The sequence below is a fragment of the Leuciscus leuciscus genome, assembly GCF_965113295.1.
Source record: "Leuciscus leuciscus genome assembly, chromosome: 5".
NCBI lineage: Eukaryota > Metazoa > Chordata > Actinopteri > Cypriniformes > Leuciscidae > Leuciscus > Leuciscus leuciscus.
In genome coordinates, this window is record NC_138729.1 from 37,177,580 (window position 1) to 37,202,161 (window position 24,582).

Consider the following 24,582-nt stretch of genomic DNA (forward strand, 5'->3'; position numbering starts at 1 on the left):
GTGTGTGAAGAGAAGAGTCTCCTGTTCTTATTTTGGAACTATGAAAGTGTTTGAGAATGTTAATTGGTATGACAAGGCTGCTTTGTAGATAACACAGCCAAAAACCACAGCTGGCTTTTTCTTCTTTTTCTTTTTCTTATTGGTCTCAATGACACAACCTCCATAAAAAGAAACCACATCATTACACTCTTAAAGCGGATCAATGTGAAAGCACAGTGACTAAAATTGATACAAAATGATGACACATCTGCACCACACCTCAGAATCTGGCTCTTATCTTCTGTTTGGAAAGAGTCAGCATAATCTTGCTCCAAACAATCTTATGACTGGTGTGAGTGGTTTCAGAGACTTTTTGGCTATATTTAAATGTTTCCTCTGTATCAGTCACACCATGTGGATGGTGTTGAATCATCGAGTGGTAGCCAGCATGCTGGAATATACAGGTAGCTCATGGCTGTGTGGCTCAGTTTTTAAACCATTCTTTATGGAACCTTATAAAAAGGTTTCTGCTATTGTTACAAGCCGAAAAACCATAATTTGGTACTGTTTAGAACCATTTTTCTTAAGACTTCTTTGGTGTCTTAATTTCTTAATGTCACTTCTTTGGTGACATTGTTGATTTCGTAGTCTATAAACAAAATGACAGCCCTGCCGATGGCTTCCGTAACCCGAACAACTCTCCGTAACTCTCGCTCTGGTTGATGTGTGCACGCGCTCTTCCTGGAGAAGTGCCCATACAAGGAAATCCACCCTTTATGACGTCATACAGTGCCATAAAAAAAACAACAATAAAAAAACTCTCTGAAAATTAATCCTATATCAATTAATTGGGGTATGTATTAGGTTCAGTACATGGCAAATTTTTTTCAAATGCTGTAAACTATACAGAGAACCCCAGTTTGTACATTACTATAATATAAAGGTTAAAAATAACTGATTTGTATAGGCTACTTGCATCTAAATTACACATAAGGAAGGTTTTAAAATGAATAACCTTATGATGACGTAATTGTCATTCAAAAAACTTCTACTTGTTTTTTGAAATGTAAACATTTAAATGGTGGCTGTCATAAAATATGACATTTAATACATAGATTAAATATTGAAGAACAGGTTAAATAACACAATGAATATGCAATATAGTGCATATATTTAGCAAAATGCTGCTCTCAAGAGTTAATTTTTCTATCTGACAAATGAGTTTATGGACATTTGAATAGCTTTTCTAAGAGGAAAAATGTAACATTACGTGACAAATTGTTTACAAGCTGCTTTATTTACGTCGAAACACTTGAGTGATTACATGAGACATTGTAAGGACATCGGTAAGTTGTACTGTATCTTTTAACATACAGTCTGATTTTCATGGTTCATGTTTATTTCATGCTATAATTAGTAGTAAAGAGAAAGAGACTAAAAGATTGACTCTTGAGATTTAAGAATCGGGTTATCTTAATGCGAATACATTAAAATCGAGAAATCTTTATTTTGAACCCAGCCCTAATAAAAGGCTAGCTAGCGTTTAAAAAACAGCTTTGAGCAATATCAGGATTATGTCTCTGAGCTGTAGCCTAAACTTTATGAAAAAATTTTTTTGGGCAGATTAGGCTGGTACATTGTTAGTGTTGTATTATGATACAGTAGATAGTAAATATCGCCCCATTGTAGTGGTGAATAGTTGTGATGTAGTGGTGCTTCATTCATTACTTTTTAAAAGTATCAGGCATTCTCTTGTCAGAGACGGGTCACATTCAGACCACCTTCACTGCAATCATTTTGTGAATGGTGCCTGTACAGATAGTAATTTCTCTGTTCACTGGGTTGTTACTGTAATGCCATCTAGACCCCACGGAGGACCACCCAGTCTGCAGGAAGAAAGGTGTCTGGGACCCAGCTCACCACGCACTCATCCCTGACAATTCATTCTCGGCTTTGCCTCTTGTGTTCTGACCTTGACTCTGTAGGATTCTTTTTCTGGCAGCTCTCCCCCTCTTTCTCTCTTTCGATCCCTCCTTCTCTCTGTCCTTCCGTCTCAGGAGCTCCATCTGATTGATCTGCCACCTTCAGCACCTTCTCTGTGAAAAGTGGGGTGTGTGAAATGGTGAAAATGGCAAATAGTCGGATGATTATTCTCAAGTTCTTGAGCTGTAGGGCACAGAGAGGAAAATTACACTCTTATTACACCCTTGGTTATATGAAAAGACCAAGTTACAGGATTAGAGCCAACAGTGTGGAACACACCAAAGAAACTAAGCCGACCGACTCTCAAAACAGCGGCCTGGCATTGCCTGGCGCCTGACCTTGGTGTGTACCAGGGGGGGGTCAGCTGAACTTCATGTAACAAGTTCTTACTTTAGGTCCCAATTGAAATTAATATTACAATAATTTAACAACAAATATGCATATTCATGGCTCTCTAATGGACACATGACATGTAGGTAAACAAAAAAAACTTCTTATTTGTATCTTTTTAAGTGTTTTAATTTTTTTTAATTTTTTTTTTTATGTAAACAATTATTAGCTTGCACATCCCCTGCAGTTCCCTAGTTTGGGAAATCCTTTTCAATGGCAACATACCAGTGCTGTTTGCATATTTTGTATCACCTAGTCGCAGTGATTTTGGCAAGTAAGAAATGTTCCTAGATCAACATTTTTTGTTGATCCTGGAACAATATTTCTGTCTGAAAACATAATCCTGACCCTATCATTACCCCTACCCCTAAACATAATCCAACCCATATATTATCCCTAATATCAGAGGGAAATGATAGATGAATAATAATGGTGTAGAAGCCCCTAGCTCTTGTTGTAAGCCAACACTTGACATTAACTGAAAACCTGTCCCTCATATCTGATTGCCTGTTTGGAAAGTTGTTCCAGGATCAACAAGGATGTTAATCCAGGAACATGTTTCACCTGTATCAGCCCAAGTTTTTCTTCTTTTATGATATCAAGTCGAGGTCTTGATCACCCTGTTGAGGTTTATTTTGCAAAGATGACCAGTTGACTGTACATTTATCACTTACTTACTTCCTCCCATCCATCAATATCTTGTTTAGGGTGTGTAAACAGACTGTATGAGAATTCTCTCTCTTTCAGTGTTACCATGATGTCCTCAGTTCTTGTATTGTAGCTGTTATGAACTCGAGGGAACAATTGACAATACATAGCAATCAGGGTTTTGTTGTTTTCAAAGATGGCCCTCCAGTTTATCTCAGGTAGCAGTTGTTCATCACATGTAATTTCATAAGGGATAATTAACACATTTTTTTGTAATGTTTGATTTAGCCAGCAGGTTCGTTCCGAACTCAAAGAGAAATATCATCATGGTGGGATTTAATTATAGCAGTATCTCCACAGGGGATTTGCAGTTGTTATTGTATACACACTTACAGGCATAAACATACAGTGCAGTATACTAGAGCAAGACACTTCCATAATTAACAAATGCAAATTTCTCTCATTCCCACATACTGTGCAGGTAAATGTGTGCATTTCCAGCTGGCATTGCCAATGTGTTTGCATTAGACCAAAGAGGCTTTTGAGTATAGACCAGCGTAGAGCATGCATTATGGCATTTTGTTTTTGATTTAGAGTTTGGTCTTGATTTTACATTCATAAATTGATTGTGCAAACATTCACTGATGCTCAAGAAAGCAACACACTATATTAAAAACCAATAGGATGTAAACGTTTTAACAGGAAGATCAATGTAAATTGTAATTTTGTCCTAACAGAAATATGTAAAAGGTTTGCTGATTACTTTACTACACTGTGTACCTCTTTGCTATGTCAAAGCAGCTGGTACACAGCACGACTGTCCTGCATGAATTTTATCCCGAGCCGGCGGCAATCATGTGAGCTTTCGCGCTAAACACTAATAAAAGCGTGTGTGTGTGTCTGTGTGTGTGTTTGAGACAGTGTATGCGCACGCTGTATGGTTGCTGCCACTGAGCTATAGCCCCATTGATCTAGCCTGTGACGTGGTTGTGTATGATTTGGCAATGGGGACACCGGGACAGTGCTCGGTTCGGCTCGTAATTTCTCTCACACACTGTGAGCCGCGACCATGCGAGCATCACCGATTTCCTCGCGATCATCTGCGAGCTCTTAAAACAGCAAAAATCGCACCGTGTACGCCCGCCTTTAGTCTCCTTGGTTGTTAATTAGTTCCACACACCTGTTCCTGTTTACTTTGATTACACCTTAGCTGCATCCGAAAACTGATAAATGCTGCCTTCGGAGGATGCATTCCAAGGTCATGAGGCATCAAGGCACGTCCGAATGCAATTTTAGTTTCACTTCCTGTCTCCTGAGATACCTTCATCTGATCGATTTTTGAAGGCAGCATAGATTTATCCTTCCCTTTCTTTGATATCCCGCAATCCTGTGCTATCCATTCTGTGACAGTTGAGCTTGAAAAATAAAGATGGCGTCTGAAAGTTGTGGCTGGTCGTCATTTGTGTGTAAATCAACCGTGATCAACGGTTTCCACTTATGATGTAATTTCTAGCGAGAAATTACTATTGTAGTCAATAAATATTCACTTAGTTTTCACCAAAGCTTGCTCTATTTTGCTGTAGCTTATTAAACCGATACGCTGCCTCAGAAGTCTGTCTGAAATCAGTTTTGTGAGGTATCTTCGTGCGCAAACGCGGCCTGCAAAGTCAATGCCTGATAGGGCAGTGAGGCAACAAGTCAGCTGCCTAAGTTTTCGGACGCAGCCCTTTCAGTATTTAAGCCCTCAGATCTTTCAGTTCCCTTGTCCGGTATATTCAGTGTTAAACCTGATTGTGTTTATTGTTTCCTCCTGCTATTTCCTGAATTTTCTGTGTGAATGAAGAAGTGTATTTCTATCTTTTACTTCAACCAATTAGTCCCATTGAAACATCGCAATGACTGAGTAATGCTCAGTTTTATCTAATTTTCCAATTAATCTTAGAATCATTAAACAGTATAACAAATTATTTGTTGTCTCTATTCTACAAAGTCTAATGTATAATTCATTATGTTTGTTGTATTATTTTTCTTTTTACTCAAATGGGTGGCAAAATGTCCTCAATTAATGTGTAAAAAACATCCTGATGCTCCAGAATAACCTCTTCAAGATGTTTGCATACACTTGATTTGTAATACTGTTTGTCAATCCATGACTTTTTCTTTTGTAAAAGTTATTCGCAGTTTGTACTAAACAGTTAAACTGCCCACTGTTCTTCAGATTTTTATGACATTTTTATGATCCCTATTATATTGTTACAATTATTAACATTTTGCAGATTCCGCAAGGTTTATGTAAACATTTCACTGCAACTGAATATCCTTATGTTGATAACATTGTATCAGGTCTACGGCTTATATTGTGTTTATTCCATTTCCTTATGCTGTAGCTGCCCATCCCCCAGGCCTTTTAACTGATTGTAACCCCCCCAGACAGCAAAACAAGTGTGCTTTGAGTGTGGTATGCACTGACCCAGATAACGGCGTCCTCCACTGGAGTGCGATTGATACTCTCCATGCCCCCAAAGTGGCTGGGTCAGTGTACCAGCCTGTAGACCGGGCTCTGAGCTGACACCAAACACATTGCTGAGGCCAGTGGAGATAAAAGTTCAGATGGGATGTTTTGATACTGTCTAATGCAGTCTGTAATAAAGCACTCAACTTCACTGAAGGGATGTGTGTCCTGCAAATTAGCAAATGCAATGACTCTGAATCGCTGATGGTGACAATTTAGCCCTAGGTAGTATCATCTGTAATGGAAATGTACATTGCTTGAACTTGAATGGTATTTATGATTGATTGAGGCACTTAAATTCTATTTCAATATGAGATGCTTAGCTGGATGAATAGATACATGACAGCGATAGAGTGCTATTGATGCTCATGTTTTAAGGCTAAAATATTAATTCCTGTTGGTTCAGTTTCCCTGCTATTTCAGAGTAATCACAAAGAATCACAAGAAATTAATTTTACTTTGGATGTTTTAAAGTTGAGCGTGTTAAAAATAAAAAAAAGTAGCAATCAGGGCTTGACATTAACTTTGCCGCTGTGGCAAGTGGTTTTCCAAAGTTACTAGCCACTCAGCATTTTCACTGATCACAATTTTGACATCGATACCATTGGGAAAAACTACCATATAGATGTTTTTTATATTATTTCATAATTTGGCAGCAGTTATATTAGGCTGCTGTCACTTTAAGACCTGACTGACACACGGATCCATTAGGGGCCGTTCACATATCGAGTCTAAAAACGTGTGGAAAGTGTGGCCGTGCCGTCTGTCGTTGCTATGCAACCATGAACTGCGCTCTCCATGATGACGAGGAAGTATCAGTAAAGGATTAATTGATTTCTAGCCCTTGCATTATCTCCATAAATATATCTAGTAGTAAAGCTGAGAAATAAAAACCATCCCTGTACAGCTATGATCAGCTGTTCGGCCGAGCTTTTGATGTTGTTACGGAAAGGCCGAAGCTGATCGGTTGTTTTTTGTCACATGACCTGCCGTGCGCTTGCGGCATTCTGAAAAGTTGAGATGTTTTCATCTCGCATTGGCGCGCCTGGAAAAATTTTCACTTCTGCCTACATTTGAAATAACGAATTTGCACGCACAAAAAACTCTATGTGAATGGCCCCTGGCCCTTATATTGTTACACATGCGTTTTCTTTCTCGACTGTTTAAGTTCACTTAAAACGTAACTGACTGCATTTACTTAAACTCGCCAAGACCAGCATTTTGACATTATTTTGTGTATTTGACTGTTTAATTGCAATAAACAGCGAAAAATAACTAAATTTAGTTCTGAGAGGCTGCTTTATGTGTGTGCAATTTGGGTGTGAGCACAAAATCTGCGGGATTGAGTAAAATTATGCACAATACGAGCAATCCTATGCCAAAATTCAAGCCTCAATATTCATCCGGAGCAAAAGAAACGAGTGAGTGAGGGGAGGCAGGTTGTGCATCAACTCGCTGTCGGAGAGATGAGAGAGCGAGAAAGAGCAACTGGTATAGTTTATCTATTCTGCGGAAAATGAGTATTGGAAGCATTTCAGATATTTCAGTATAGATATACACATTTTAGATAATATAATCTGACGACTTTTTGATTGCTTCTAGATTAGTTTTGGTCTAACTTGTTTATTACATTGATTTGAATAGGATAATATTGTACCACATACATATACATATATATGTAGGATTTTCTCAATATGATCCGCTTTTGGATTATCGCAAAAAACAAGCTCTGTGATCAACAAAAATGTATGATACTTGCACGTTTTGTCCATCAAGATAATTTTCACAGATGAACACAACTTTTATGAATGTTGAAGCCTAAATGCAGCTGCCAGAAGTAAAAAGCTAAAGGTAGGCTATCAACAAACTACACCACAGTCATCGTCACTAAGCTTCCGACAACTCTTTCAGTTTTTATCTAAAAAACACTTTCCCAGAATGTTTGAGTTGGAATAGTTTATAAGAGCACAATTAAAAGCATAACTAGGCTGTAAAAGCGGACTGAGCTTACCTTTTCGGCATGATGACGTTTAGTCTCCCTGACAGCCTCTGTAGTCCCATTTAGCCACTTGTTAGCAACCGCCTTTTTCAAGACACGTAACAGCTTTAAAAAAAAAATCACAAGTGGGGTAATATTGATGTAGTTTATGTCGTAGAATAAAACGTGAAAGGGTCTTGAACTTGTGTTCACCATAGACCTTATTTCAGCCATTTAACCAAAAATCCCATTCAAAAAACCCATTGACTTCAGGACGATGGAACTGGAAGTGCTAAAATGCTAACTCGTTTCTGCGTTTTGGTCTACAAAGTGATGTCATACCTGCACCACTCTTTAGGTTCCCTTTAAAATCTCAGGGGGTACTTAAAGTAAATATTTTATTTTTTAATTCAGAGAGGTTCGGGAATCCCTGCGTTTCATGTCAATACAAAATGACAATTTGTGCATTTTAATGTGTTTGAAAGACAAATATATGTATACAATTGTATAATGTCTATATCTAAATGTACTGCCTGCTCAGTGATTGGCTTATGAAGTCTGACTTCTTGAGTATCTGATGTTGAGTTAAACATAATGAAGTGTATTCTTATCCCTTTCTTTCTCTCCATAAAGACCCCAACAACTTTCCACTATCTGAGACAAAATCCCTCGTAGCCATTGCATGAAATAATCTTGATGCAATATTAATGTTCCTTACCTTCATTCTCTTTCAACTTTACTTTTTCTGAGATTTTGGCTTCAAAGCCTGTTGTCCCTCATCACAGTCACAAAGAGTTGGTGGGGAAATACAGTTTGAAACTCTGAACATTAATACTTTATCCGCCTATTTTAAGGCTTTGAAGGTGGAGTGGACCCACACTAGCATATTTTGATATAATGGTCTCTGCTGAAGCATAAGTAATGCTCTTTAGCTTTGCCATTTCAGGTTAGTTCAGATCAGTAGTAGGTTATATTATTGCTTCTATAAGTTCTGTAAGTGTTTCAGTGAAGTCACATTGTTTTCCATCTGTTTCCTATATTTCTAGACCCATTTCTCAGCAGCTTAGACCCTATGATATGGTGCAGCATGATGTAATTGTGTCGCAGCTATCTGCAGATAATGTAAAATGGATTTTATTAAAGAAACCCTTTCTTTTGTACACTTTTTTTGAAAGAGGAATTTCATTATTGCACTCTGCTCTTGAACATCTCAGGATAGAAAGGCAGAGCTCAAATAATTGAATGTGAAAGTATCCCTTGAATTACCTTTGAGCCTCATATAAAGGGGATTTTTAATGAAAGAAAAGAGTTTAGACTTCAGTTTATCTGAAGAGAGGAGAAAAAGGGCCTCAACATGTTTATTCCTGTCATCTAGAAGAAGCCAATAAACTACACAGCTCAAATTTGCTAGACTGTCTTATGTTGCCTAATTCAGGACATTTTGTAAATAGTTACCCTTTTTGAACCAGAAAACTGGTACTCAATTAGTTTAGAAACAGTTCTTTCTTTAGTTTAGGTGTAATAATGGCCATAAGAAGATTTGCAGAACCTGCCAATATGACAGGCAAAGTGAGTAGTATTTTATGAATGGGTGAGTTGTCTACTTCACTGCAGTGAACTGTACATTTAATAGCTCTGTACTCCTACAAAATGAACAAATACATTTTAAAAAGTATCATATTCTGATGTTTTTTGTACATTTGAATTATTACCTTGGTCTTTTACCCCTTTTCCACCAAGGCAGAACTGGTGCTGGTTCGGAGCCAGAGCCTAGTTTCAAATCGGTTCTTTGTTTTTCCACCGCCAAAGCACCAGCTCCGAACCAGTAAAACTGGTTCTTAAGTAAGTAGCACCAAATCATTGCAGGGTCTAGAACGGAGCCAAGAAAGAACCGCTTGCGTCAGAGGCTGGGGGCGGGGTTACCGTGGCCAACAAGACTGAAGAGAAACTTGTGACCGCCATTTTTAAATAGCAGCTAGTCGAGCTAATAGCAGCTCGATTATAATATCCGTCTATGTATAAGATACGGCGAGCCGCACGAACGCGTTGGATTCGCCGTGTTTGGATGCCTATTTATTTTCGCAAACCCATGAGCATTCATAGTAACGCAACGTCTATTATTGTTGATGCCTTGTTCGAGATGCATCGGAGCAGCGTGGACCGATCAGAGCTGCGGGAGTGTTTGGAGATCATACGACTCCTTGTGCTTTTTGATCGCTTTCGCAGTGCTTTGATTTCATGTGCTGATCGTTCTGCGAGAAGCCGATGCATCTCGAACAAGTCTGGTGTGTTTGTGTTTGGCGCTGCCGCACGCGCGTTGCTGGGCAACATGATACGTATGCAGTGACGTAAGATATAGCTCTGTTGTGGCTCTCTGGCCGGTGGAAACGCAAACCGGTTCGTCAGTCGAACCAACTCCGAACTGGCAATAGCTCTAGCTCTGAACCAGCACCCGGTTCTTGTTGGTGGAAAAGGGGTATTTGTAAGCCTTGTTTTTAGCAATGGATGGGGTTCTATGAAATTCACAATATTTTTTCTTAAATTATTTTTGTCACATTAAAAAAAAATCTCAATTGAATGAATTCATAATGAACTTAAAAAAAAACTTTAAAAATGTAATATTTTTTTTATTATTATCATTTTACTTGGTTTGTTTAATCCAAAACATGTCAAATTCTGTTAATTTTTGTTTGCATTTCATGATTTCATCTGCATTATTTTACAGGGTCCTATATAACTATATACTGTATGAGACCTGGTGTGCGTCAAATATTGTGCACTACAACTAATGTTCTGTAGAATTAAACTGAAATGAAACTGTGATTATTACAAGACCTCCATGATATTTAATATGTTAATATAAGTGCACCTGTAATGTTTAAGTAGGCAAGTAATAACCTCTAGTGGTTAATTCTCATTAGCACCATGACAAAGACCCCTCAGGCTGCTTTTCAAACCTATTTCCCTGATTGTTTCTTGCAACATTTTTTCCTCCTTCTCTCTCTCTCTCTCTCTCTCTCTCTCTCTCTCTCTCTCTCTCTCTCTCTCTCTCTCTCTCTCTCTCTCTCTCTCTCTCACTCTCACTCTTTCTCTCTCTCCTTTTTCACTTTAACTAGGTTCTGAATTGTGTTCACTTGTAGGTTTTTGATGAGGAGGAGCATCAATCCCAGCTTTCTTCTAAAGGTTTTACATAAATGATCAGTACATGGTTTAGGGCGCTGTTCATTTTCTGATCCTTCTATCTTTTATTCAGTTCGGCGGCCCGTGGAAGCTCTGAAAAGTTGTAACACTCCATCTGAGAAGTGGATGTTACTTATCCAGACCATGTATATCTATTAGACCTGAATTCACAATTAGTTTCTGTTAGTCTCCCTCTGTCCGTTCGTCCGTCAATTGTTTGTTCGTTCGTTTGATCGATGATCGTTCATTTTATATCTATCATTCTTTTGTTCTGTCTGTTGTTCTCTCTATCAGTAAAAGGTTGACATTGCCACAGATTTGCATGTTCACTCCACAAGAGGGACAATGACATTTTCAGCATTGTAAGGGATGCTTTTGGCCGACATTTGTGAGCAATTTTATCATTTGAGCAATTTTATCATTTGAATGCATATGACTCAGTTGGGTCTTAAGACTCATATGACTTTGTGTCTGCTAATATTTTTTTGTATGTTTAAAAAGTCAGAGGATGACATACAAGGCATAGCGAATTAGCTTTTGATGAACAGGAATCAGGAGTAAAGTTACAGAAGTGGTCGTGGCTCCAGATGCTGAAAGATACGTATTCTGAGACATTTCTAGCCTGCAGATCTGTGGGTTGCTGATTTGCCCATTAAAATTTAGCTCCTGAAGCTTTCCAGTTAATATTTTTCGCTGGAAGGATGCTGAGACTTGAAGGGCTTACATGATGTAAAGTTCTGAAGTGTTTTTTTCTTTTCTTTTTTTTTCATTGCAGATGGGGGCATTATAAAGGTCAGACTGGTCTTGAGTGCTTGCCACTTGCAAATTTAGCCACTTTGGAAGATTATCACTACCTTGAGAGGTCTAATAATGATAGGTAGTCATTTTCAATAGCGTTTCTCAATTAGCATCCTGGCCCTGCTTGTGGGCAGCAGAGAATGAAAGGGCATTTCAACAAAATGTGTCTTTGACTTTGCCTCTAATTAGAGCAGCTAGAGGACAGGAATACTGTGATGTGTGTACTCTTTAGCAAATAGCTTGTTTTTTTTCTTGCCACTCTGATTACATGCCATTTCAGACCCTGATGGTGTGAAGTAGTATGAGGTCACAACATCCCACAAGATATTTTTCCTGGAAAGTGGAAATGTTTGCCATTTTTATGGAACAGTGCCATGCTTTGCAGAAATGCTTCACCGCTGAAGAAGTCGAGGATGAAGCAACACAAGCTACTGAACCAGACAACAAATGACATACTAAATATAGAGAACATCACAATTCTTACCGTAGTCTAGCAAAGTTAGACTTTTAAAGGGTTAGCTCACCCAAAATTTTTTATAAAAATATCACTCACCGTCATGTCCTTCCAAACACCTAAGACTTTTCATTGTATTTTCAAGAAACACAAATGAAGATATTTTAAAGGCACACTATGCAGTTTCCGTTTTTCTCAAACAGCGACCCCTAGAGTCGCTGTGGAGTGCTTGTATTTAACATTACTGTCGTAAATACCATTACGCAGAGCAGTCTCTGCACTCTTCCGACTGCGCTTTCTTCTTTTTCTTCGTCGACTCTGCCATGATTCACGTCTGAAATGCGTGTTAGTGTCTTCCATAGAGGCAAGTTGTGATTCTCGCGAGATTTGTCGGGACGCCACCTCTCAAACTTGCATTACTTGCATAAATATTGTCAATGGAGGGACATTTTTCATGAAAATATCTTAATTTGTGTTGCGAAGATGACCGAAAGTCTTACTGGTTTGAAACGACGTGAGGGTGAGTAAATGATGACAGAATTTTCCTTTTTGGGTGAACTATCCCTTTAATTGGCATAAATTCTCAACCTAGGCTATGATTTGAGCAAAAGTAGCTATTGTTAGAGATACAAGTAAATAAGCCATAAGGATGTTGGCAGTAACATTCTTTATACTTAAAATTTACTTTTTATAATTATGCCTTTTTGTAGTTTTGCAGACTGGAAACAGGCATAAAAGGCAAAGTAATACCGCTAACCATGAGTAAATTTTGACAAGACCTTGACAAAATAATTGGTTAAGAACCGCTGTGTTCAATGACATGTAGCCTAATAAGTTTTCTTCACATTTAGTATGATGAAGGAGTGCGAGAGATACGTGACAGCTGAAAGTTGACAATTGGGCATTTGAAGTGTCTCACCAAGTGTCAAACTGCAAAAAGTCAAAGCAACATAAAAGACAGATTTTGAAGGGTGTGCGAATGTTACCAACTGCTAGTGAGAGTTTGTTATCATCATTAGAGAGCAATTGCTTTTTTGACATTGGATGACAGTTAGACTTGATGACTTGAAGATGTGTGTAAAAACGAATTAATAATGGATATTTTGAGTTTTTGACCCTTTCAAATCTTTGCTTTTTAATAATTTTCTTTTATAGCGACAATAGCAAGAGGACAGGAATGGCATCAACACATAAAACAGGCTGTATTCAAACCTACAACACCTATGTGAGCACCATAGCTCAACAACTAACCCCTATGGCCACAGCTCTAACAACATGACTTTTGAGACAGCCTAGTCTACATTTAACAAGGCATGAGTATACACTTTTTAAACCCATTCCAACTCCTTCAGCTGAGCTTGTTAAGCCACATTCTACACTTTCTACGGATGTTTCCGGTCGGTCTGACCTTGCCACCTCAGACTAGAAGAGTTGTTCCCTTGCAGCAGTTATTCAGACTCCCCACAGTACAGAGTCTCTCTCTCTTTCTCTCTCTCCTCTAATTAAGATGCTCCTGTGGGCATGCTGCCTGTATTACTGCCTAAGCGCTCTTCCCTCCCCTCACTCCTTGGAGAGGGAAGATACATTGTCTGCTGCTCACACAGGTTATGCCTCAAAGAGAAAAATCCATTCCTGGGCCAATCTCTTTGAAGACACTGCAATCAATTAGATCTACCCTAGCAAGAATTCTACGAAATCTTGGCGTATTACGTGGTTAAAATTTTCATATATATTTTTTTACTAGTCATGAGTCTCTGATGTGACCTTAATATGGTGATGGTGGTTCTAGATATTTACTTGCCCAGCACAAGGAATTTAAAGGGTTAATGCCAATATTTACTTACTCGCATATCATTCCAAACCTATTTTCTGTTAAGTCGAGCACAAGTATACATTTTTAAAGAATCGTCACTAGTGAATTTAACTCTTCTGGTTCTTATTCAGGTTCCATTAACAATTGTCTCTAACTATATATTAAAATATTTAACACATAAGAATGTGGTAAAATATTTCATTTAATTTAGTTTTTCTTTTTTAAATAACTTGTGTATTTTTAACTCGGTTATCATATGAACAATGAGTCAGTATGTCTCTCACAATCTTTAAGTACACAGTAAAATTTCATGATCATTAAACATTTCTACCAGAAAGACTCGGGAGATAAAATGATATAACGAGTAAATTTATTAATAGCTCAGCAAGCATAGTCTTTGGCGTAGGCCCCATCCTTAGCAAGCAATGCGAGGGTAACGGAATCTGCAAATCCCGCCTGAAGATGAAGGCAGGGGCGCAGCCGACCCCCTGGAGGCAAAGGAAGGGACCATCCTGGTGGTGGTGGGGAGGATGGAGGGAAAGGACCATCTTGGAGGTGGTTGGGGAGGATGGAGGTAATTGGCGCCGTCAGTATCTGCGAACTCAGACGGATGTAAGTAGTACCATTCTTTTATACTGAGAGTGTTAACACGTGATTGGTTAGAAGTGAGTTAATTCATGACGCGCTGATTGAGTCTTCCTGGCAGAACTTAACGCTAAGCTTACATTTCTTGAACATTTCTTGATCATTTTCAGTCGAACATGAAGTTGCAATTCAGGAAGCAAGTCATTAATTCAGTAACTCAATTCATTAATTCGCTCCAACTGATTCAGTTTTTTTGGTTCTCTAAAAAGAACTAGCTCATTAATGTAACAATGATTTTTAGCACTGTGGATTCAGTAGCAGTCTGGGTTTTGGATACTTGACAGATGTGGTTACAATGAACTGCTTAAAGTTGCTTCCAAAAAAAAAAAAATAACAGCATACTGGTTTGGAACTACTTGAGGTGAATGATGACAGAATTTTCATTTTTTGGTAAACTATTCCATTGAATAAATATTCTCTGGTTTCTTCTTTACTTTGGCAATGCGTTTCTTGCCCTTAAGTCATTCAGCTCAGAAAATGATGTGACATCATCTACTTGGTTGTACTAATGAGAGGACTGTATTCCACAGCAGTTAATAGACTGTATTAGCTCATTACTTATGGTTTGACATGAATGGTATCAAATGGTACCGTCATGTATAACATTGTCCTGAATGAATACTATATTCATGTAGTGTAACATGGTATTTACACATGGTATGCCGGGGTATTTTGAAAAAATATAATGGCGCTAACATGTTAATTTCCAAATAGCCATAATAGTACCATGGTACTTTTTCTTATTGTTTATAGGATTAATACATATGCATTAAGATTCTGTTCATTATGTACTGTAAAATAAATCTATTTTAAATCATGAGAGTTAAAGTTTTGTCATTTACATCATCTTTGTTTAAGTTCTTTGACATGAACTAACTGCAGACATTTTAGCTGCACGCTGACATGGATTTAACACAACACACTATTGCATAGAACACAGTAAGCTCAGTTCAGACAGAGAGAAAGAGGAGCCTGATAACAAATGTATTCTGACTTAGCTCACCTTTGATGTCAGTCCCACAAATCCAAGGTGCTTTGAGCATGTCTGTCCTTGAAGTCGAAGCAGAGAAGAGTCCCTTGTGGGAAAGATATTGTAATCCTTAGCCGAATAAGAGTGTTGAAGAATTGTTTTGTGAAAAGAGTTTCAGAAATTACCCCTGAGTCTTTGCAGTGCTGCTCGAAGATCATAGAGAAATAAAGAAAATATGACAACGAAATGAAAATATTTATTTTATTTTTTAATTATAATTTTTTTAAATGGGTTTGTCTGGGTTTGCCTTTTAAGTTGCTGATGTTGACATGTAGATGATTTTGACTCAAAAATCAAGTTGTTGATGCCTGTGCTTTTGCCTGTGTAAACTGAACATGCTGCTTAGTTGAAGATTCATTGCTGCTTTCAGGCTGAAGAAAAAACAAACTCAATGAACCTTTTTAACCAATTTATAAATTGACAGGGAAACAGGACCTGTGGGATTGGGACATGACACAAGTCAGATTCGATCTCGGGTCATCTGCAAAAGCGGCGCTGCACGTGTCTTAGCTTACTCGCTTATCACCAGGCCACATTTCTTACTAAATTCCTTCATGAATAGAGGTTCAGCATTATGCAGATCTTAATTTGTGGAATGCTTATGAGTAAATACAAGGCTGTGGCGTTGCTCTGTAATGAGGAGAAGAGAAACCATAACACTGAAGTAAACAATCCAAAGCCATGCATCCCAGCTCTTCACGTTCTCAGCTTGAACCCTGAGGGGGGGAGTGTGTGGTTGCACAGACTCACAGTTGTAATATGTAAATAAACCTGCTAATGATGCAGCGTGGATTGGCCCCATCGCATGTGTTTGATGCGTGTGTGTTGTCGTCTCTCTTGCAGCTGCTGTATCAGGCAGAGGTTCTTGGGAGGAGAGCTCCAGTTCCTGTCAGCCCTCTCTAACAGCCTTAACCACCAAGTCCACACGCACACCAACTGCCTGGCCGACATCAAAGGTACCCTCCCAAACGTCTGTCTGCTTTTCACTTTCTCCCCTTCATTACTGCACATCATTTCACCAGTCGCACCACTTTGTCTGTTCCTTCATCATCGTACTATGAAAGGGGATGAATGCTTTTCTTTTGCAGCTTTGACTACAAAGTAGTCATAATGCAGTTAAATGTATCAGTATATAAAAATGCATACAAAATATGCCATATCTTAAGGTATATAAGGGAGGATGTTGGTCTTTAGAATGACGCATATATGTGTTGGAAACAATTTATTGGTTTCTTTCACCGTACATGTACGCTGGTGTTGAATGAACGGATATGAGTGGGCGTTATCAATTCAATCTCTATGAGGGGTGAGTGGCAGGATCGCACAGGGGATTGTGGGATTGACAGGGATTTTGGGATTGACAGCGAAGTGTCAGAAAGTTTGAAAAACTCAATTTAATGCAAATGACATGCAAAAATTATAGATAGTCAATTTATATGAGTAACAGCCAGTGATGTCTGTCATATTTTCAAAATCTGCTGAATTGCGCGCTAACATTCAAAAGTTTGGGTTCAGTAATTTTTTTATGTTTTTAAAGATCTCTCTTATGCTTACTAAGATAATATTATGAATAATGCACTATAACTAATTCATAGGTCTTAATACTAATTTACTGGTTTGATCGCACTTCTCATGAATGAAAAGTACCTGTACGCATGACATCCTTTTATGAACATCAAGTTCAAAAGAATATTCATTTGAAACCGAAATCTTTTGTAGCATTATAGGTGTCTTTACTATAGATTTTGATTTGATTTAATGCATCCTTGATGAAAACAAGTATTATTATTTTTTTCTGTAAAAAACTAAATACCGACCCCAAACTTATGAACAGTAGTGTGTATATAGTGACTCTATAGCTCTATCAGGTGCGTAATCTGTGCCTGTAGGTAATTTGATCCACATATGATTGTTTTCATGATTTCTGTTTGTGGTGCCACATGGAAATGACTGTAAAACCTCCAGTGATGATTTGGATTCCCTAGATGTTGTGAGGTTTGCTTTTAATGTACAGTAGACAGTATAATACTCAAAATACACTGTGTGTAATTTGTGACAAAACTACATTTGAGTTTTTCTTGTAAAAATGTCTAAGAATCCTTCAAATAAATATTAATATTTTACTTGTAAAGCAGTTGCAACTGCTTACTATCTTTTGCAGTTCTGTAATACTGCTCACTCACCGAGTGGTCAGGGGTGTTCACTGATATGCTCACACAAAAATCGCTGCAAAAAATGCTTTCCAACAGGTGTTTTACCATTCGTTGTAAAACTGTGGACCTATTTTTCCAAACGCCTCACACCCGTACATTGTTCCGTTGAGAGCTTGAATAATAGACACTCCAGCCCAGTTTCTGGCGGCGGAGTAATACCGTACCTCACAGCACATCCAATACAAGTCAATGGAGTTGGACAAAAACTATTATAAAACCTGTTGGAAACAATGTTGTTTTCGTCAACGATGACGATAACGAAATTATTTCGTTGACGCACCTTTTTTTTATGACGATAACGCGACGAAGACGTTTTCGAGTTTTCGTTGACGAGACGAGACGGAACGAAAATGATTATAAGTCTGACGTTCACAATGCATGTCATTTCTGCCTATTTTGCGTGAAATCTGTCTGTTTTGAGCTAAAAAAGTATCAGCAATGCTGCCGCTTCCTATCCTTGTTTTGGGTACGCCCACCACCCGGCTGCCGCCATGCCGCGCACCAGATTCCACACAACAACAACACACCTGCGGCTGCGGCTAGTCACTCGCCACACATCTTCGATATGAGGCGCCGGACTGGAGAAAAGCGAAACGAACTGCGCGAGCGACAGTGCGCGAGAGAGACCGAGTGTGTCTGCGCGTGAGAGAGACCGGGTGTACGCGAGAGAGACCGAGTGTGTCCGAGCATTAGTTTAGTAGGCTAATTGGTACAAAGTAATATATAATTATTATATAACTTAGATTATAACATCACTTATAACATAAATTATTATTTAACTAATTATATAATAAAGCCACAATTGCCAAAGTAAGAATGTTTTTATTCCTGGCTTTTTTGGAGTAAAACAGTGATTCCACTGTCACCACTTTATCTGTGTGTAATGTTGTAGTAGCTCAAATTGAATTGAGTTACAACACTTGAATTGCAACACTTGCTACAACCTGTCCCATTTCCAATACTTTTTAACCTAAATTAATTTGTTAAAGACTACTTTTTTTTTTTTACTAAAATTGACTAAAACTTGACTAAAACCTTTTTGTGTTTTCGTCGACTAAAACTTGACTAAAACTATCAAGTTTATAAGTGACTAAAATGTGACTAAAACTAAAAAGCATTTTCGTCCAAAAGACTAAGACTAAAACTAAAAGGGCTGCCAAAAACAACACTGGTTGGAAAGCATCTTTTGCAGCGATTTTTGTGTGAGCATATCAGTGAACACCCCTGACCACTCGGTGAGTTTCACGTCTTTGTAAGCGAAAGTTTAATGTGTTTTAGGAAGGATTGTTCCAGTGCACATATGCAGCCATTCTGGAGGTGGTGGGGGGTGGGGGGAAACCTAAAATTCTCGGGACAGCAGCATGTGTCCAAAATTTAATCTTAACCATTCTGTTTCATCAGAAACGATCTGCAAACAGGGCTTTAAGTGTAAAATACCGAACTTGTCCTTTAAGCCAGGATTAGGCCTTAGTTCAATTATGGCATTTAAGTAGCTTTTATAAATGAGCCTTAGGAAAAAACATTACTGGTGTACATCTTGAGACAAAACAACTTTATTCCCCGGTTTCACAGACAAGGTTTAACCCTAGTCCCAGACTAAAATGCATGTTTAAGATGTTTTAACTGAAATCTACCTGCACTGGCATATTTTAAGATTTGTCATTGCAGGCAGCTTTCATTTAAAACAGCTTAAACATGCATTTTAGTCTGGGACTAGACTTAAGCTTAAGCCTAGTCTGTGAAACCAGGGAATACGTTTTAAAATGTACTTCCTGTTTTAGGTTTGTAGTCTAAAGGATATGGCATGCAGTTAACCTACACAAAATGTAAATATTATTCATTTAAATTAATAATTGTGAATGTAATTTCAATTCTAATATTTGTCATAAATGTGACAGACCGTTTTGACTAGTGAACATAGTGTGATGTATCTTTTTTTTCTTATTTTACTTGCCTCCCTATTCTCTGAGTATAATCAGTTGGTGAAGATGTATAATTCTGTGTGAAATGTGTATAGCCTACTCTCTGTAAATAAGTAGAATGAAGATGCATCCTCTTTGAGAGGCATTACAGCTTGGCGTGCCTTTGCTTTATTTTACCTTTACTATAACGCACTGTGTTATTTAAGGACTTGGAACTTGAGCGTTGCTGAGGTTGTTTTTCTAACTCTCTCGATGCTGGTTCATTCCGAGTGGCTTCTCACATCCTTAGTCAGTTCAAAAAACAAAGACTTGGGAAAAAATGAGGGATAAACAATGGCTTTATTTTTCCGCTCTCTCCTCCTCCTAGAAAACACACATAACTCTATAGCGTTTCTTAGTGCTAGCTGCTTTGAATGCCAAATTCAAGGCAATATTGACTATGACAGTATAGATTTTCACAGCAAAATGAAGCAGTTTTCAATACACTTTTAAAATATACTTTATTAAGGATCTTTACAGTTACAACCTCTAAGACATTCGTTCATCTTCAAAACACGAATTAAGTTATTTGAATGAAACCTGAGAGATTTCTGTCCCTCCATTAAAAGTCTATTCATCCAAAGCTTTGGCACTACAAAAAGTTCCTAAAAAGATTGTGAATGATATTTGTACATTGAAAGCTGTATGGCTATATGGGTTTGGTATGACATGAGGGTGAGTAAACAATTTTCATTTTTGAGTGAGCTACCCTAGTTAAGTTCTAAAAAATGTTCTGCTATTTTTGTATTTTTAGCTTGGATTAGGGAGCTTCGGTCATTCATATACTGTAAATGAGAGTTACTGTATAATTTGAATTAAATCTCTTGCGCACTTAATCCACAGTAAATCCTAGAGATCTTCTGTAAACTGTAACATACTGTACAGTCTTTAAATTCAAACGATTTTTCATTCCCTCTTAGGGCTCCCCTTTTGACACGTTGTGCTTGGAACAAAATATATTAGATTACCGAAAAGCACCAGCCCAGAAATTCATCATAAGTGCCGTGACACACAACGCAGCACGGCTCAACCTTTGAGGTTGTTAACGTCCCTTTGTTTAAATCTGAGTGATTGAGCTTAATACATCCCTAATTTGGTATCTAAACTCAGTTGGAGAGGAGAAGATGAGTGTTAAAATCATGGGACCAGGTGCTCTTGAGGGCCTTGTCTTTGGTCTTCTTTACACTTAGCTGGAGCTCTTGGTCCAGGATCAGGCTCCCTCTACCTAATTCTCCACCCAGCACACTTTGAACGTGCAAAACTGATCGCTGAACAGCATCAAATGAGGATTTTCATTACTCTACGGACCCTGCACACACAGATGGGCCTCAGGTGGAGCTGGACTGGTGATTTATTTATTTTGGACCTCTGCCCCCAGAGGAGAAATGAGAGGGTTTATCTTTTTGAAGAGGGGATTGACTGGGGTTAATGAAATGAGACCATTCTCTAATTGAGGGGGGTGTTTCTGTTCCCACCAGTTTTTTGTCTAGTTGCCCCCTCCTTATTTATCTGCAGCAACCATGCGTTAGTGTTGCTTGCTATGGGGGCACAACTCATCCCTTTTTTTGCTACAGACATGAATGATAACATGAAAAATGCAGCTTCTAAGCATTTAGGCTTATTATGTTTGTTCAGAAATCATCAGGCCAACTCCAACATTGTGTAGGCAAGTTTTGGATGATACAAATCTAGTTAATACTTTCTGGGCCTTGTTATATATCCGCCTTTCTCTGTGTTTCATAAGTTTTGTATTGTTTCAGGTTTTTGGGGGTTGAGGTGTAGCAGGTCTGTGCACTGTAAACACAATTGTCCTAATGTTTTCTCACCTTAACAGAAGCGAAGTTAGTGTTTCCTGTGTTGGCTATGTACCATAGGTGTTCCCCAACCCCGGATGGATTTGTTGTTAAGGATTTTTCAAGCCGGGGTTTTTAAATGCTCTGCTGCTGCTTCATCTCTTCTCTGGAACCACGCAGAAAGCTCCGACTGCGTTTGTAAATTTATTACAAAGCTATTTTTAGCACTGGGGTTTAATGTATTTATCCCTGAGGAAAAACACTGTGCCTGCACAAGCACAGTTCATGTGACTGTGTTTATTCGTCTCCAGGAATAAAAAACAGTTCTGCCCATTAGTAATTGCTACTAAATCCTATATGTATTGTGTACTTTTTTATTTAGCCTATTTATTTTGTTGACAAAACCAATTACAAATTTGTCAATTATTGGGCACTTTTAATCAAAACAGTGTTACAGGCACCGTCTCCCTGTAAGGACATATTGGTGATAGTTCAAAAAGCGATAGTTCACCTAAAAATAAAAAATTCTGTCATTATTGCGTCTCACCCTTATGTGATTTCAAACCTTTATGACTTTCTTGCTACTGTGGGGCAAAAAATTAGATTCTTCTTTGCAATGAATGTTAGGCCTAATTTGTTTCAAATGTAGTTTGGACCCCAGCGTTCTTTATCTTTTGTGTTCCGCAGAAGATAGAAAGTCGTACAGGTTTGGAGTGTAGTAAATGACATAATTTTCATATTTGTGTGTACTATCCTTTCAAGTTTAACTGCCTTGTTGGCAAATCGGTACATTCATCTTTGTTAATCTGTAGTACAATCATTAGATCAGGTAACCATATTGCCATTAGTGCAGTAAAGCTCTTTATAAGGTTAATGCAGCATACAGATGGGATATTCCTGCAGGAACAGTTAGCTGTGAACTCTTCTTTTTCCCCCTCCAGACTATTAGCAAAACCAGCTCCAAACCAGACGTGGAATGCTTCACTACTTTTAAATATTTTAAGTGCAGTTCAATGGCTGGTGGTCGTGAGAAGTGCAGTGGGCATGTCTGACATGCTTGTCATTCTCCTGCAGTTATTCAGAGAGGCAGAGACCTATTTCCCATCTGCCTCTGTACTCCCTGAAATAGGGAGTATGGGAGAGGCAGCTTCTGTAATCCTAAAGCAGGGGTTCATCATCATAAACGCCTCATCATCATAGCTCAGTTAATACCATGATGAGAGCACTGTGCCCCTCTATACACTGTGAAGATTTTGATAGCTGGTCTTAATTGAGGGTTTGGGCAACATCTAATTTACTTTCTCTGTTTAATTTTGAATAGTATTATTATATAGCAATAAAGTAATTCACATATACATAGTTAGTAAAGCTCTCAAAATGTGTATTAGTTGTCAAAATTAAATAGTAGTGTTTGCTAAGGCAAGTCACTAATACTATTGTTTAGAGCTGCACGATTAATTTTGTTTGTGGATTTTATTTTATTTTGTTTAAAATAGAGATTACGATTCTGAATAGAAAACTAATCAAAATAGCATGTTTACAAGAGGTTTTGGCAATGTTAATTGCTGCATGTAATTTAAAGATATTTATTAACTTGAATTAATTACTCTCTTTAAAAAATGGGTTGAAGGAATAATTCAATAATTCACTCGTAAAGACTTCCATTGTTTCACTACTGGATGAATAAGTAGTGAACAAATCTCTTGAATGAATGATTCAATGACAAATACATTTTTAACAGTCACTTGTCTCCACCTACTGGTGTAATGATGTAAGGCAAGGCAAGTTTTTATGTAATTGAAACGATCTTAATTTTGAAGCATCAAGTTACTTTCAAAAGGTGATTTACTCTGTTGATCGCTACCGTAGACATCAGTGTTTCAGCGTGTGCTGCAGACATGAAAATTGTGAATTATTATTTTTGAGTAGGGGTTTTCTATTGCTTTTCTAAGCGATTAGACTGAAAATTTCATTGGGCAGACAGAAAATGGCATAAAAAATAATTTAGACTTGAAGGATGGATCCAAGCCATACTGACAGACAGGCAGATAGATAGATAGATAGATAGATAGATAGATAGATGGATGGATGGATGGATGGATGGATGGACAGATAGGTAGGTACTAGATACAATTCAGTAGACCAGGCTGGCAGAACAGCTAATTTCCTAAAACAGGCAAAAATGTATCCGTTGATCAGATCTTACTGTTTACATCTCCGATATCACATCCCACATTTTTATTGATTGGAATTTTTCATGATAAGCTATCACATTTGTGTAAACATGTCTTATCTAGCAGATAAATGTAATCTCGGGTTATTTTCCAGAGGCAGGAGCAACAGCAGAGGCAGATCAGCTCGCTAGACCTCGAGTGGTCGCTCTTTATACCCAGAACAAGACTGTGGTACAATGCCTTGACGTTAGAGCTGTGTCAGAATAGCTCTTAAGATAAATAAATGATCAGCCAGAAACAAACATCAAAGCCTGTGTGTGTACTGTGCTGTGCTTCAAAGGGAATAGGACCTTCACACCCACTGTTCTATAGAGAATAGCATGTTTGTGTTACTGTGTGTCTCCATTTCTGGTTTTGGTTTAATAGAGAACGAAAAACAACAACTGAATAATGCTTTTAGTAAATATTAATATGCACCGGCCCTCTTTTCCCGTCTTTACTCCATCCGGGCCCCTTTGTCTCCGTACACCTGTCCCCTGACAGCCCAATCCAATCTACTTTGCTCAAAGTCAGCAAGTGAGGTTTCAATAGTCATTTATCATTCTCTAGCATCTTCTCATTTATTTTTTTTATCTTCATCCTCTTTAAATCCCCAGCAACCGAAGCAGAATTCTGTCTATTATGTTTATAATGTCAGAGTGTTATCTAACCTGTGATTTCTTCTGTCTTTCGTTCCCTCTGCAGCCAGATCTCGCTCTCTCTTTACCCGCCGCTGGGCACATCTCCTCCCGTCTGTCCTTATAGGGGGATGTCTCTCCTCTAACTGCCTCTCTCTCAACTAACTGCTAGGTGTGTATGCAGGTGAATGGTGATTTAGAGTCTGGCATGCCTATTTGTATTGTGTGTGGTGAATTTAGTCTGGAACTATTTGTATGTTTTGTGTCATATGGTTGATAAATGCAGAAATGCTGAAGTATCACCCTTCCCATAAAGGACTGTCTGCTCTAAGTACAGTGCAATTTGACCCCTCA

The 24,582-nt window shown here is 38.2% G+C and overlaps 1 protein-coding gene and 1 long non-coding RNA gene across 17 annotated transcripts in view; one reads left to right on the forward strand and one right to left on the reverse strand.

The window, feature by feature from the left end:
- Window positions 1–24,582, forward strand: part of arvcfb (ARVCF delta catenin family member b) — a 216,249-nt gene that overhangs the window by 59,166 nt on the left and 132,501 nt on the right. For all 16 annotated transcript variants that reach the window (XM_082169428.1, XM_082169419.1, XM_082169430.1 and 13 more), the window contains exon 2: window positions 16,254–16,366. Coding sequence is in view for 15 of the 16 variants with exons in the window: in XM_082169419.1 (XP_082025545.1) it covers window positions 16,254–16,366 (113 nt within the window). In the remaining variant the exon portion in view is untranslated. The remainder of the gene's footprint in view (window positions 1–16,253; window positions 16,367–24,582) is intronic.
- Window positions 1,548–24,359, reverse strand: LOC309498621. The gene is made up of 3 exons (XR_014205997.1): window positions 24,262–24,359; window positions 7,524–7,616; window positions 1,548–2,075 (listed from the first exon to the last, which is right to left on the reverse strand). It is a non-coding gene; the product is annotated as an uncharacterized lncRNA (long non-coding RNA).